The following is a 14957-nucleotide window of genomic DNA, read 5'->3' as shown; positions in this document are numbered from 1 at the left end:
AGGAGGAATCTTGACTTAAGGCTTCATTACCTTTATAAAAACCTGATAAGCTGGGCCGTGCAAACGTGTTCAGTGCTGCCAGCTATCGTTAACTCAAAGGCACTAGGGGTTCCCAGGAGCTCCGCCTTGACTTCTGGAGAAATGTAATCTCAGGATTTGGGTCGAACTGAAGATTTTAGGAGTGTGTCTGAAATGTATGATGTGCACACAAAGCAAGTCAGACTGTAGTCTCAGGAAATACATGCACACCTATCCTTGGCAGACCTGAATTTTCTACGTATTTGATGTGGCTTTAGATATGGTTTTAACCTTGTGGCTGTGATGATGTAACAAAGCTGCTCCCCAGATAAACCTCCTCCTTGGTGCTGGGTTTGACCTTGGCTATCATTCCCTTTTTCTTGACTTGACAGGCTCATCTACTCCAAGGTGAGTTGTTTTAGGGAGGTAAACCCGCAGGAGAACATTCACCTGTTTTGGTTGTGAGGTTTGGCTTTCATATTCCCCCTCCTCTGGTATACCTTCTTAAGACAGCTCACCCTGGGGCTAGATGACTCCAAGGGTGTAGAGCTGCCCATTTCAGCAACACATTGCAGATAGCATCTCAGCCCCATGGTGGTGATGCTCCATACCGACCAAACAGCAACATCTTGGTTGTCTCACCAATTCCTGTCTTGATATTTTTGATCCCATAAGTGAGGTTTGTGACTGGCTTGGAAACAAGGTGGACAGAGATGGAAGGGATGTGAGTGATGCTTTCTGCTAATAGTCTGAACGAGTTCACAGCAGATTCTAAATCTGTCTTCATTTGAGAGAAGATGTTGCAGGATGATTATTATTTTTTTAATTAAAAAGCTGAAGACTTTCATTGCCAGTGAATTCAAGTGTCACAGAGGCAGGGACCTGTTCATTATATTAAGAAATCTTTGTTCCAAGTTGATGCTGTCGAATGACTGGTTTTGTATAGGCTTCTGCAAATGCTGAACTGCAACCCAGACTTTGTGGTGATGGAAAACCCACTCAAATAATATTCACCAAAATGCTGTTTGCTTTTCCTTTTTCTGTTCAGCATCTGAGCCCAATCTGAAGTTACGATCCAGACTAAAGCAAAAGGTTGCTGAGAGGCGAAGCAGCCCCCTCCTGCGCAGGAAAGATGGGCCAGTGGTCACGGCTCTGAAGAAGCGCCCGCTGGACGTCACAGGTGCGTCTGGTAAGGAACAAACACACACTGTCTGCCCTGTGCTCAGGGAGACGTCGCCTTCCAAAATTAATTCCTGCATCCAGTTAATTGTGCAGCCTGGATCTCTTGTGTAGCAAGCAAAACCTGTATCAAGTTGGCAGAATTCAGTGTTGGGTGATGCAGGTGGGCATCAGTAGCGTTGGGCTGCTGCCTACCCGTCTATAGAGACAGCGTTACCAGCTCAGTGAGGTGTTGCTTGGAGTTTGAGACATCCAGAGTCAGATGCAGCTATATGACCAGAGCGTCATGTTTCCCCCCAAGTGTTTCTATGATCCTTCAGCAATAGGTTGTTTAGGGATCAAATTTCTCAGTGGTGATCCTATTGATACCCCTGGGGAGGCCATCACTCATGGCTGCCATCCTCTGGCAGTAAATGCTTTACAATCCGTTTGTTCTGTCCATGGCTTTGGGCAGTCTGCCATGGTTCCTCGTTAAGTAATTATGCTGAAGTTTTAAAACATGTAAGGCATTTTTTTAATATACATAGCTGATATTTCTGACTACTTATCCAACAGTTTCTTGCTGAAAAAAGTCCTCTGGGACTGAAGTTTGTAAGGAGTAAAGCAGATCATATAGATTACTATAAAGTTAATTCTTAGCACCATCTAGGGATGGCTCTCTGCAAGTGCCACTGTGTGACAGATTTCCAGACTTGTCTCGCTTTTAAGGCCAGTCATCATTGAAACAAACTCTACATAAGGTCTCTTGAGAGAGCCAGGTGGTTTTGGGAGACCCTGGGGCAGCTGTGCACTGCTCTGTTTGCAGAGGGAATAGATGATTCCAACAGCTAAGCATAATCTATATTGGACCTGAAAATCAGATTCCCTTCCTCATGCACTACTATAATCATGTGGGTTTAGGATAAAGCAAGCCCTGATGGTTGACCCCTTGGTCCCGGTAATGCCTCCGGACAATAAGCCCTGTTTCAATAAGCCAGCCTGGAGCCTGGCTAGAAAACTGAGTCATTACAGTAAGAGGGAACTTATGACTGGAAAAGAAGTTCTAAAACAAGGCCCACTTCAGGGAATACGAGTTAATCCTTGAGGAGTACATCTTCATACAGTCACAGTTTGAATGTGCCAGCTACTTTTCCTACATCTAGGATAGTATGAATGAAATCTAATGTGTTGTAGTTAGTGACATGTTCATGAAAAAAATGCTAACATTTTCCATGCAGTCAGAAGATTTTTTTTTCAGAACACCTAGACTCTCTGAAGTTGCTTTCCATGGAGAAGTACAGTGTTAGGTGCTCAGCTGGGTGTTACTCCATGCTGACTTTTCTTGCCAGTGAGATGCTTTCCCCAAGTGCACACCCAACAAAAAGCAGCAAGGTTTCAATTTATTCTTCTTAAAAAAAAAAATAAACCAAATTAAAAATCTCATTACAGGTATCTCCAGCAAAGTAACAAAGGTCAACATTTCAAAGTATGTATAGAATAGTGCCACAGAAGAAGGATTTATTTTTTTAATCCCCCAAATTGTAACAACTGACTTGTTTCTCCTGGGGTATCCTAGAGCAGTTATCAGACTGCTGCAGCCTGAATTGCTGCTAGGAGATTCTTCTGGTATTGGGCAAATCCTGTACATGGGAAAGAGGAGAGTTCAGGGGGGAAAAAAGTTGTTGTTGTTTACTTTCCAAAATGAAAGGAGAAATGCTGGAAGCTGTACCGTGCTCCAGCTGAGAGACCTTCCTAGGGATTTTTCAGGCTGTTGCAATTTCATTAATTGTTTCTGTTTGTTATTGCTGTGTCCTCAATGGCTTTGATTTCAGACTGGGCATCTCCATGGTTCTGATTGGTGAGTCCATAAGGAATGTGTTGATTAAACATACAAGGTTGAGAGGATTTTCTGAGAGTTCAGGTGCTGACAGAATTACTTTGGGGGATTAACTCTGCCTTGCGTCTTTCCAAAGTATTTTACTCCCTGAGTGGAGAAGGCTTACCAAAAAAAAAACACAACACCATGACAGTGATTTGAAACAGATTTACTGTTTTGGACCCTGTGGAGTTTTGTCTGATATTTGTAAAGTGGCCTCAGCCATGGCCATGGCCATGCCCAGTTGTCCATCCAGTCCCATATCACTCAGCTTTTAAATCTCTTAAAACCATTTACTTTGACGTGTTGGCAAAATACCATGCTTGTGAGTCCATCCCCAGGAAGTGTTTGGGAGCTGCCCAAGGCAGAGTATGTTTGTCTGAGGGCCTGGCACAGCGTGGGCACATCCCAGAGCTCCCACTTTGCCTGCACCACTGTCCTGCTGCAGGACACCTTCATTACAGAAGCAGAGGTCAGCTCTCGTGCATGGTCAGCCTGAGGCTTGGTGCTGGCAGCATATTTCTAGTAAATCCAGATGCACCAGAAGCCTGCATGGGAAAATGTCAGTGCTGGGATGGTTCCCCTGGTTGTTACAGTGTGAGGTCTGATGCAATACATGGTGAGAGGGTGTCATTAGGGTTACAGGATAAAGATAGAAGCACTTCTAGTGAAATAAGGCTGGACAATCTGACATCCTCCAGTTTGTCCACTTCAACCCATCCATGTCTTTTATTACCTTTGAGTCATATTTAAAGTTATTAATGTACTACAAGAGTGTATTAATAACTTTAAATAGAATAATTCTTACAAGAATGAATACACTTCTGCATGAGGAGAAGACATAAATATGGTAAGTAGGTACTTGGACAGACCATTTGAAAGCATTTGTTAGTATTTTAAGAGCCCTGGGAAGATTTAGGGGGAAGATGGAGAAGAGGAGGGTTGCTTTCCTTCAAAACAAAACTTAAAGGGTTGTTATCTGTCTAAATACCATCACAGAGATTGGTTGTAATGCTAAAAGTTGATTTTGGATGTGTTTTTAGACTCTGCATGCAACAGTGCTCCTGGATCTGGTCCCAGCTCTCCAAACAACAGCTCCAATAACATAAGCACCGAGAACGGAATTGCAGGATCAGTCACGAGTATTCAAGCAGAGGTACAGGTCCCTTCCTCACTCTGATTTTTAACACTTGGATTTCTCATTAGTTTTTGCAAAGTTTAAGGAATTTGAGCGTACTAACCAGTGTGCACCACGCTAAAAAAACCCACCCAGATCGTGACTTGGAGCAGACTTTGGGAATTACCTCTCAATCTAGGCTGACAGGATGCATTATCTGTTTATTAAATCTGGTTTGAGCCAGGTTGTGAGCTGCTTGTGGTAACTTGTAGTGGTTTTGTTGCGAGGAGAGAGTAAAAATAATGTGATTTAGCAAGGTAAAGCATGAAGAGTGTTTCCTGATCAAATGCAAGTATTTTAAAATCAGTTCTCAAAATATTGTATATGGAGTGAATTTGTTTTGTGTAGTAGGTTAGTCTAAGTCTGGCCAAACCAGACTGGATTAAAGGGAATGGATTTAACCTTTTCTTCCCCACTTAGGCATTTGAAAGCTTGGTGCCTGATGTCATGTGCTAGTTTATAATCCCATAAGCTTTCACTATCACTTGAAGCATCTGCTATGGATGTCAGGGGCAGTGTATTGAGCTGTGTAAACAAGTTAATTCAACACAGCAGCTCCTGATTTCAGGGGTACTGAAACCCACCATTTTCTAAAGGCAGATATTGAGATGTGGGCTGTGTTAACTGGCTCCCACCATAAGCCTTACATGTATGAAACCAATGTGGTGCATTTCTTTTTATCCTGTTTACCATTAGCTGTTCTCCTGGCTCTAGCGAATATAGTATCTGTCTGAAATTCAGGGTTGTAAAAACAGGCTAGAGCTAGTTCTCCCAAAATTGTCATTTAGAGCTGAAAAGGACTTTTTATAGTAAATCATAATCCCTTATTGCTTTCTAGTTTCGTACAGTTTGTCACTTTATTTCTATTGTAGTGTAACAGCATTTAATATAGGCAATATTACTCTTCTTCTACTCGCCTCTGCAAATTATCCAACACATATCTACATCTACTCTGGACTTACTGTAGACCTTAAAAGATTCAGACAATTCTTGTAAAGGTTAAGATGGTGTAAGGTGGAGTCTTTGCTTGATACCGGGGGTGTGAAGAGATAGAGCTTTTGAGATGCACACTGATCACTTTAGTAATTCAGAGCAGATCTGGAAAAAGTTATCTGATGTACAGGGTTGTATATCAGATTTGCAGAGCTGAAGACTGGCTGAGCCAAGGGCATATCTTAGGTACCTTTGTGTTAGCCCCAGGAAGACTAGTGCCGAGTTCCCACTTGCCAATCCAGGAGATGTCAATCTTGTCTATACTTAGCAAACTGCAAATCTCCAGTTACTGCTGGTGGAAAAACTGGAGGATTCAACAATTTCTTGTGACATGAACAGAGCAGGCAGCTTCCTGCCAGTCAGTGTTAGCTCCTGCAGGTGAATGTGAAGCTGTAAGGTTCACCTTAACCATTCTATTTTTCAACTAAATTATTTGAATTAATTGTAAAAGTATTTGTGTATCATCTGTGACTAAACTACTGATACCTGATAAAATAGACACAGACTGCAAGAAAAACTCTTTCCATCAACTATTTTTAATGCAGCAATTTTGAAACTCAGGCTGAGGCATGAGTGGCAGGAATGATTTGGAAGAAGTCCCTGTACTGCCAAAGTCTTTCTTTTTCATCTGTGCCTCTTTTGCAGCTGTATCACAGTGGATAATTCCCATGCCGCTGCATGCAAGGAAGGAAGCATTTTCATCCAGAATTTTAAGAACAGCATTTAATGTACCATCTCCAAACAACCTATGCATATAGAAGGGAGAGAATCTAGTTTTCATTTCACTGAAAATAATGTCTAGAGGTTTTTTCACCTTTTTATATTTTTTGTAAAATAGGAAAAAAATATCACATACAAACGATTGTGCAGTTTCACTTTTGGAACTGCCCAGGACTGTGTTAAATATATTGGATCATTGCTGTCACAGAACAGAATGAAACATAAATCACTGTGTGATGGTAAACAGAACGTTGATAACCTGTTGCACAAACTGTTCTCCTCCTAGCATTTCAGACATACTTGAATGACTTAGCTAAATATCCAAGTCCTTTGCATTTGTTTTTTGGGGGAAAATAGCTCTACACTTTGTTCCAGCATTTCATTTTGTGTGATAACAGCTGATTGTATAGGTTAGCTTGGGAAAAAATAACTGGGTAGGGTTTGGAGTTCTTTAAAATTGTCTTCTTCATGAAAGTGGTATTTCTTGGTAGCCCAAGTATTGGAGAGTAATTTAATACCAGTTGACCAGGCTTTCTCATACTCCCACTTCTAAATATTTAGAAATATCTAAATGTTTCTGAAAAAATAATATTGCCAAATGTAAGTGTTTCATGCTTACCTTCATGTTTTATTTTGAATGAGAAATGTGTCTCTTTTTAGTTCTTTTAGGACATCTCTTGAACCATTTCAGATGTGTTGGAACATTGTATCCAAAGTCATGATTTCAGTTTCAGTGTTTGCTTTTGTTGCAGAAAGACTACAGCTCTCTGCTTCTTTTTAAAACAGACAATTTCTGTTTTTAAACACTGTTTTTAAACTGAAAACCTCTGAAAGGTAGATGATACTCATTGCCTTTGCAGTTGATGTAAGACCATAAAAAGTACTCGGCTGCAAAGGAAAATCGGGCATGTTGAAATTGTTCTCAACTGTGCAATTCGAAAAACGATTGTGTACAACCCATAGATGGGATCTGTGTGTTTAAAGTGATGATAATGCTGCTAAACACCATATGCTGATAGCAACAAGCTGCTGTGTTTTTCTCTTCGCTGTTTTTAAAACAACCCCCCAGGAGATGGTTTGAAAAACAGCTACAGAGTATTGATTTTTCAAACAGAAAATGGATGTAGTTTTGTTTCATTTATGATACCAGTAAAATATTTCATTACTCTGCCGACAATAACTATCTTATTCTTGATGTGGCATGCTAACATTATGTAATTTAAATCAAAGCAAAATTGCCAGTAGTGCTCATAATGCCATGAAAGAAGTGGTGTGTGGGTATGCACAATCACATGTCCTTACCAGGTACCACTCAACAGCAAAACACTCCCTCCAAATTTCCTCATTTACGGCAATAAATTGCCAACTGAGATCTTAAAAACAGATTTGTTCTTTTTACAGAAGTACTGATCTGTAAGGTGCTTTCAATAAGCTTGAATGTCATTAATGAAAGTGCAAGAAGGCAAAGGGAAATTAGAAAAAATAACTTTGCAGATGAACTTCTACACAAGGTACTATGAGAACTAGCTGACTTTGTTGAACACTTGGCATTTTGACAGGGTTGGACACAGGGAGGATGACTGGCAAGTTAGTGTCACATGGAAGAATGAATTTGAGAGGTAGCCCCATCCCTGATAACAATGACAAATATGATCATGGGAAGGCTTTACTCCTTCTGTCCTCCTTTCACAAGCAGTACTAACCTAAAGTGCTGGGGTGGTGTGTCCAGTTGAATCTGTCAGCTGGTCTAGTTAATTTTCCATAAACCAGGGAGGCAGAATCTTGAAGCTTGTTCTATAGAAATTGTTTGGGTTTCAATATTAGTTCTTGGGTGCTTTTTGGTTTTTTCCCCTAACAGGTTTGGCTTTTTTTAATCTTCCCCTTAGAGTCTTTGAGGGAGAAAAATAGGTTTTTATTATCCAGAGCTGGCCCGGCCCTGCAACCAAGTAAATAACCTGCAGCCTCCTTGCCTTACAGAACAATGATTTCAAGTCTAAAATATACAAAGTTGTTCTTCAGATATCTGTTACATCGATACAGATTGTTCCATAGCATAATAAAAAGTTAATCATAATCCCTTTTTTCACAATTGCACCGGAGTTAAATAGCAGAAATTCTATAAAAAGTCTTTTTGAAATCTCAACTCCATTTTGTTGAAGTTGGAAAATCACCTGCAGAGAATTCAGGGTGATTAGAACAGTTGTTTCCTAACAGCTTATTGTAATTTTTATAGTGGGCTTCCTAATGAATACTTCAGTCTTGTTTTGAAATTAAAGGTGTTTTTTTCTTAAGTGTTCCTGCTTTAAATGGCTGTAAGATAATTTGGTAAATCTTGTGTTTCACCCCGAAAATCAGCAAATAGCAACATAACTATGCCACCTTAAGGCTTTTTGATGAAATTTTGAAGCCTTGATTTAAGCTAAAGCACACTAGTAAATAGCATAAATTGTCTGTGATTTGCTAAAGAGAACAACAGCCCTTGTAATGCCAATTTCTGTAAAATAATCTCTTTGAGCTTTAAAAGGGCAAATGCTTCAGAAGGAGCAATAAACTGTTGCATCTTTGCAGAAGCTTTTCACAGTGACATTGCATGAAGACTCTGTAGCAGCAGAGTACTGGTGAGAACGCAGGGGTGATCTTTAGTCTCCACGAATGATCAGATGGACTGTGAAAGGTCTCTCCATTAGGTCAGTGAGGCTGGTGGCAGTTGCAGAGTGAGGTCATCCCAGGGTCAGTTCTCCTGGTCTTGTCACCACTACACAGCTATGACAGCAGCCTTTGGGGCATGTACCTAGTCTGTGCTTGGTTAGACTGGACCTGATGCTCAGCATAGCTCCCTTGTTGAGTATTTCCAATGTCTGTACTGAAGTTGCACACTCTACATTTCTGATGTGTTCTCACAGCAGGTGTACTGTGTCCTTAATCCGATCTGTAGATGCTCTCTCACCAGGACAACGTTCTTGATTTTGTTTCCAGACCAGCCTGGCACACCGGCTCGTGAATCGTGAGGGCTCAGTAACGCAGCTTCCTCTCTACACATCTCCTTCTTTGCCCAACATCACGCTAGGGCTGCCTGCAACTGGCCCTTCCAGTGTAAGTGTCCTGCGGGGTGCAGCCTTGGAAATGTTACTTGCATTGATTTATGCCTTAATCCGTTGCACCATCAATTGTGCCTTTGCAGGGAGGCTCAGCACAGCAGGATGCGGAGAGACTTGCTATCCCAACCTTACAGCAGCGGATCTCTTTATTTCCTGGCACTCACCTCACTCCCTACTTGAGCACTACAACGTTGGAAAGAGATGGGGGAACAACACATAACCCTCTTCTGCAACACATGGTCTTACTGGAACAGCCAGCTGCACAAACGCCCTTAGTCACAGGTGAGTGCACTGCAGCTGATGTCCAAAATTCAGTCCCAGCTGGGAAAAGAAAGCAAGAAACATCTGTTGCGGTTTTGTAAAGTCTATCTCTTAAACAAAAGAGACACTGCATCATCTGTACATTCTATAGGTAACTTTTAGGAGGGGTTCATTGATACATTGGATATGGGTGACATTTGCAAGATCAGAGGTTGCCCACCTCATCCAGAGGTGGAGGGAAGTTGCCTCATCATTTTGGCAAAAGGAAAATAAATAGTATTTATTCCATAAGTACAGTCTAAGTCTGTAGGTCATGATTCAAACTATATTGTTAGAGTTCTACTTTAGTTAACCACTTTAGATTAAAGTGGAGACAAAAACATTGTGTCTTATGATTACCCTTCCTGTTTATCACAGATGGTTTCTAGTGCGTATATGAAAGGCACGCATTTACAAATCACAGATGAAAATGCTTGCTTTTCATCATTATTATAAATGGCAAAACCATGGCAAAATCAACAGCATTCAAACAGATTGTATTTGTTTGTATATGTTGCATTTTCAGTATGCTGATTGCTTTGAATCACTCTCTGTGTCATATTTTCAGTACTAAGTACCTGTGGGAAGGCGTATTTCTATAAATAGGGTTGATTCAAAGCAATAATCTCCAGCAGGATGGGTTTCTGTTTTACAGTGTGTAATGCTGGGACAAAGGATGTTCTGCATAAGTTAGGGACGTGTTGATTTTTATTTCTTTCATTCCATTTCTAATGGATGCTCTTGGGAGATGTCGACCACTGAAGCATTACAGCACAGCTCGCTGGCTTGGCTTGTGTCTGGTTTTACATTCAAATCCCAGGAATATACGTTGGGTTGTGATAAGCTTGTAAAGCATGGATGCATGGGGGAAGCTGAAACATAGAAATGTGGTATTTAGCCAGCCCTCTCAGGGCCATGAGATAATGTGTGCAAATTCCTTGAACCTTTATATAATTTTCTGTTGCCTCCTTCTTCCATGGTTGCTGTGGCATGACAGGGTTACCTAGACTCATGACATGGCTATTCACCAGTTGTTTTTTGCCCAAGGTGTGTTGATGAAGAGCCATTGGAGATGACTTCCCCTCCTACCCTATCACCAAAACTTTCCTCTCTGTTTGGGCTGGCATAGGAAGAAGTGCTGTTCTGTTTCTATTCAACTTCTCTCGAAGCTTCCCTCAGTTTACAATGTACTGTGTTTGCTTCCAAGTGTATTCCTTCTAGTCCACCTGCTACGTGCGGTGTTTTCAGAGTGAGTACAACATGTTATAAACTAACACTTTGGAGAAATATTCACAATACAACAGAGCAACAAGAAGAAACACGTGTTCAGATGCAGCAACTGAAGGAGAGCAAGCTAATGCATGGTCTCAAAAGCCCTAAGTGGACTGGCTGCCAAACTACAGTTAGTACTTCAGCTTCCTTGGGAGCTAAGTAGAGTTTATCAGTATTCTGCTGATAGCCTTCAGCTCTGGAAATGTTCCTGATGGCTGCAAAATTATCCAGCACAATGACATGCTCTTTCTATGCAGGAAGGTAAATGTGGCCACGTCTGGAAAGCTCGAGCACAATTCCTTAGGTTTATTGCTCCTCTTTTGACAGGTTACCCTAGGTAATATCTGCCATGTTGATACGTCTGTTCCAAGTAGAAACAAGGCATCTTCCTGAAAGGTCTCCACAGGGTGACCTTGCTTATTCATTTGGAGGAGGGTAGTCTTCCAAAGCATCCTATGCAGACTGTATAGGATTCCTTCCTCCCTCTAATTTGAACTTGTGGGCAGAGGGAACTGTGCTTCAAGGGAGATGAATTGCTTCTTTCCGATTTATTCATGCAGTCATCCACACACAGATGTATGTGTGTGCGTATATATACACACATAGGTATAAGAGTATCTTGTTTTATAAATGACTCTTTTCAGAATAACAAAGAGTGGGAGAAACTCAGAAAATCTTTCCTCTAGATGAGAGGCTATTAAATGAGTCAGATTCTTCCACGTAGGGCAGTTCTATGAAAAGAGGTAATGTCCTGAGACAGAAATGTCAAGGTGTTTCTAAATTGCTGCATTCAGCTGGCTTCTAGGCAACTTCTCTCTCTTCTCCACAAAAGACTGAAGGAAGAGAGAAGATACTATTTTTCTGACCCTTGAATTGGGCAGTATTTCTCAATGTTACTGACCCCTTGTGCAGTCTTTATATTATTTTCTACAGTGATGTAAACCAAAAGAGTGTGTGCAGCTTTATCTGCATTAGACAGCAGTTCACACCAGTGATACTTTTCTGTCCCAAGGTATAGGAAACAAAAGTAAAGATTTATCCTCAGCTCCTCCACCCTTGGGTTGGGCTTTGTGTTGGGTGTGTCTTCAAGTCCCAGCTTTCGAAGAAGTATGAGATGTTACACTTTTGGAGAGCAGAACAATAACTAAAAAGATAAAAAGTCAAGACACTTCCTGAAGGCATGCCCTTACCAGAGCTTAGATAGGTACTTCACACTATAGTCATCAGAGACACCCAAATTGCCAGGGCCATGTGAGTAACACAAGTTATCTGAAAATAATTTTAAGTTGTCCTTGCATTTACACCCAGGACAGTGATGGAAACAGCTCTAGCAATTTGTCATCATGGCCTCTAACTTAACTTTTTTTTACAGAAATAATGAAGCCTGATGGCTCCCTTATTCTTGAAATACTTCATGGACATGCTTTTTCCTGTGCAAACCTAGTCAAGGTTTTATCGCATGAAAGTTTTCATCTCTAGTAATTTTTTATGGGGTGGAGTATAGCACAGCCAAAAGCAGATGTTCTTTCCTCTGTGATCAAGAGTAGGAAGCAGCTTCATTAGTATCCATCATCATTCAGTTTGTCCACTGAGCACCCTGTACAATTGCTGGATGCTGCAGGGTGGCATCTTGGGTTGGTGCTTAATCTGGTATTACTCCCTGTACCAAGGTAAGCTGTGAGACTTCAACTCCTCCATACTACCACCGTGATCTTAATTCATGTTGTGTCATGAAGGGACTGTAAGGTATCACGCATTTTAAGAAATGAGGCATTTCTGTAGGGTCTCTGAGTAAACAAGCAAACAAAGAATTCAAAAGAAAGCAAAGTATTACTCCATCCAATGGTAATTAATTGTTATCTATTCTCTTTTAAGGATGCTTCAGCTGTAAATGGCGAGGTGGCTGGTTTTAACAATATATGTCATTGTCACCATCAGCGTTACTCAACAGCCATTTTCTCCCTTCCTTTCTTCTTCCTTTTTTCTTCTCTGCTGTTTTTTCCTCCATATTATCTTCAGACTGGTATCTTTCAGGACTGCCCCTCCATGCACAGTCTTTGGTTGGTGGAGAACGGGTCTCCCCTTCAATACACAAACTCCGGCAGCATCGCCCACTGGGGCGCACGCAGTCTGCTCCCCTTCCCCAGAACGCCCAGGCCCTCCAGCAGTTAGTGATCCAGCAGCAGCACCAGCAGTTCTTGGAGAAACACAAACAGCAATTCCAGCAGCAGCAACTGCACATCAACAAGGTAGGCATGTTAAAGTCTTTCCTCCTGATGCAGCAGTACTTCCAACTCTAGGTAACACTATTTCAGAGTTCTTATGCGGTGACCCGCCTGGTGGATGCGGGGAAGGCTGTGGATGTAGTCTATCTGGACTTCAATAAGGCCTTTGACACCATCCCCCACAGCAAACTCCTGGCCAAGCTGGCAGCCCATGGCTTGGACAGGTGCACTCTCTGCTGGGTTAGGAACTGGCTGAATGGCTAAGCCCAGAGAGTGGTGGTGAATGGTGCCACATCTAGCTGGCAGCCAGTCACTAGTGGTGTGCCCCAGGGATCAGTGCTGGGCCCCATGCTCTTTAACATCTTTATTGATGATCTGGATGAGGGCATTGAGTCCATCATCAGTAAATTTGCAGACAACACCAAGCTGGGGGCAGGAGTTGATCTGCTGGAGGGTAGAGAGGCTCTGCAGAGGGACCTCGACAGGCTGGACAGATGGGCAGAGTCCAACGGCATGAGATTGAACACATCCAAGTGCCGGGTTCTGCACATTGGCCACAACAACCCCATGCAGTGCTACAGGCTGGGGTCAGAGTGGCTAGAGAGCAGCCAGGTAGAGAGGGACCTGGGGGTACTGGTTGATGGTAGGCTGAACATGAGCCTGCAGTGTGCCCAGGCAGCCAGGAAGGCCAATGGCATCTTGGCCTGCATCAGGAAGTGTGGCCAGCAGGAGCAGGGAGGTCATTGTGCCCCTGTACACTGCACTGGTTAGGCCACACCTTGAGTACTGTGTCCAGTTCTGGGCCCCTCAGTTTAGGAAGGATGCTGACTTGCTGGAACAAGTCCAGAGAAGGGCAACAAAGTTGGTGAGGGGTTTGGAACACAAGCCCTATGAGGAGAGACTGAGGGAGCTGGGGCTGCTTAGCCTGGAGAGGAGGAGACTCAGGGGTGACCTTATTGCTCTCTACAACTACCTGAAGGGAGGTTGTAGACAGGCAGAGGTTGGTCTCTTCTCCCAGGCAACCAGCACCAGAACAAGAGGACACAGTCTCAGGCTGCGTCAGGGGAGGTTTAGGTTGGATGTTAGGAAGAAGTTATATACAGAGAGAGTGATTTGCCATTGGAATGGGCTGCCTGGGGAGGTGGTGGAGTCACCATCATTGGAGGTGTTCAGGAGAAGACTTGATGGGGTGCTTGGTGCCATGGTTTATTTGTTTAGGTGGGTTGGATCGGTTGAGGGGTTGGACACGATGATCTTGAAGGTCTCTTCCAACCTGGTTGTTTATTGTTGTTGTTGTTATTATTACTCTTATTACTATTATTAAGTACAGTGTCCAGTTCTGGGCTCCTCAATTTAAGAAGGACATTGACATACTTGAACATGTCCAGAGAAGGGCAGTGAGGCTTGAGGCTGGTGAGAGGTTTTGAGCACAAGCCCTATGAGAAAAGGCTGAGGGACGTGGGGTTGTTTAGCCTGGAGAAGAGGAGGCTCAGAGGAGACCACATTGCTGTCTACAACTTCCTGAAAGGAGGTTGTAGCCAGGTGAGGGTTGGTCTCTTCTCCCAGGCAAGCAGCACCAGAACAAGGGGACACAGTCTCAAGCTGCACCAGGGGAAGTTTAGACATGAGGTGAGGAAAAAGTTCATGACAGAGAGAGTAATTGGCCATTGGAATGGGCTGCCCAGGGAGGTGGTGGAGTCACCATCCCTGGAGGCATTCAAAAAAGGATTGGATGTGGCACTTGAAGCCATGGCTTAGTTGTCATGAGGTGTTAGCTAATAGGTTGGACTTGATGATCTCTCAGGTCTTTTCCAACCTGATTGATTCTGTGATGTATTGGTCTTAACCTTCATAGCCAACTGGCCTTCATCCATGCACCTCTTTTTCATGATTTACATCAGCGAGGACTTGGATATCCATCACCACGGTGAGGATCAATACATGTATTGTAGACAGTGGAAATGCAGCACAGTTCAAACTTCTGGCTTTCCAGTAGTACTTTTTGAAGTTGTCATTGCTACCATTCATCCACATTAGGATCTTTTGTCAGCTTTGTAACAAAAAACATAAGATGCTGTCAGGGAATATGGGGAAAGTACCTACTGTGTGTATATTTTGCT

At 42.5% G+C, this 14957-nt stretch overlaps 1 protein-coding gene across 1 annotated transcript in view; it reads left to right on the top strand.

Moving 5' to 3' along the window:
• The window catches only part of HDAC4 (histone deacetylase 4), a 264688-nt gene that overhangs the window by 183485 nt on the left and 66246 nt on the right, over positions 1–14957 (top strand). The window contains exons 8-12 of the mRNA XM_054172206.1: positions 1067–1198; positions 4096–4208; positions 8919–9035; positions 9124–9322; positions 12632–12861. Coding sequence (XP_054028181.1) covers positions 1067–1198; positions 4096–4208; positions 8919–9035; positions 9124–9322; positions 12632–12861 — 791 coding nt within the window. The remainder of the gene's footprint in view (positions 1–1066; positions 1199–4095; positions 4209–8918; positions 9036–9123; positions 9323–12631; positions 12862–14957) is intronic.

Source organism: Dryobates pubescens, chromosome 2 (genome assembly GCF_014839835.1).
Source record: "Dryobates pubescens isolate bDryPub1 chromosome 2, bDryPub1.pri, whole genome shotgun sequence".
Taxonomy (NCBI): Eukaryota; Metazoa; Chordata; class Aves; order Piciformes; family Picidae; genus Dryobates; species Dryobates pubescens.
Note: the sequence above shows the minus strand (reverse complement) of the source record. Positions and strands in the feature narration are given on the sequence as shown.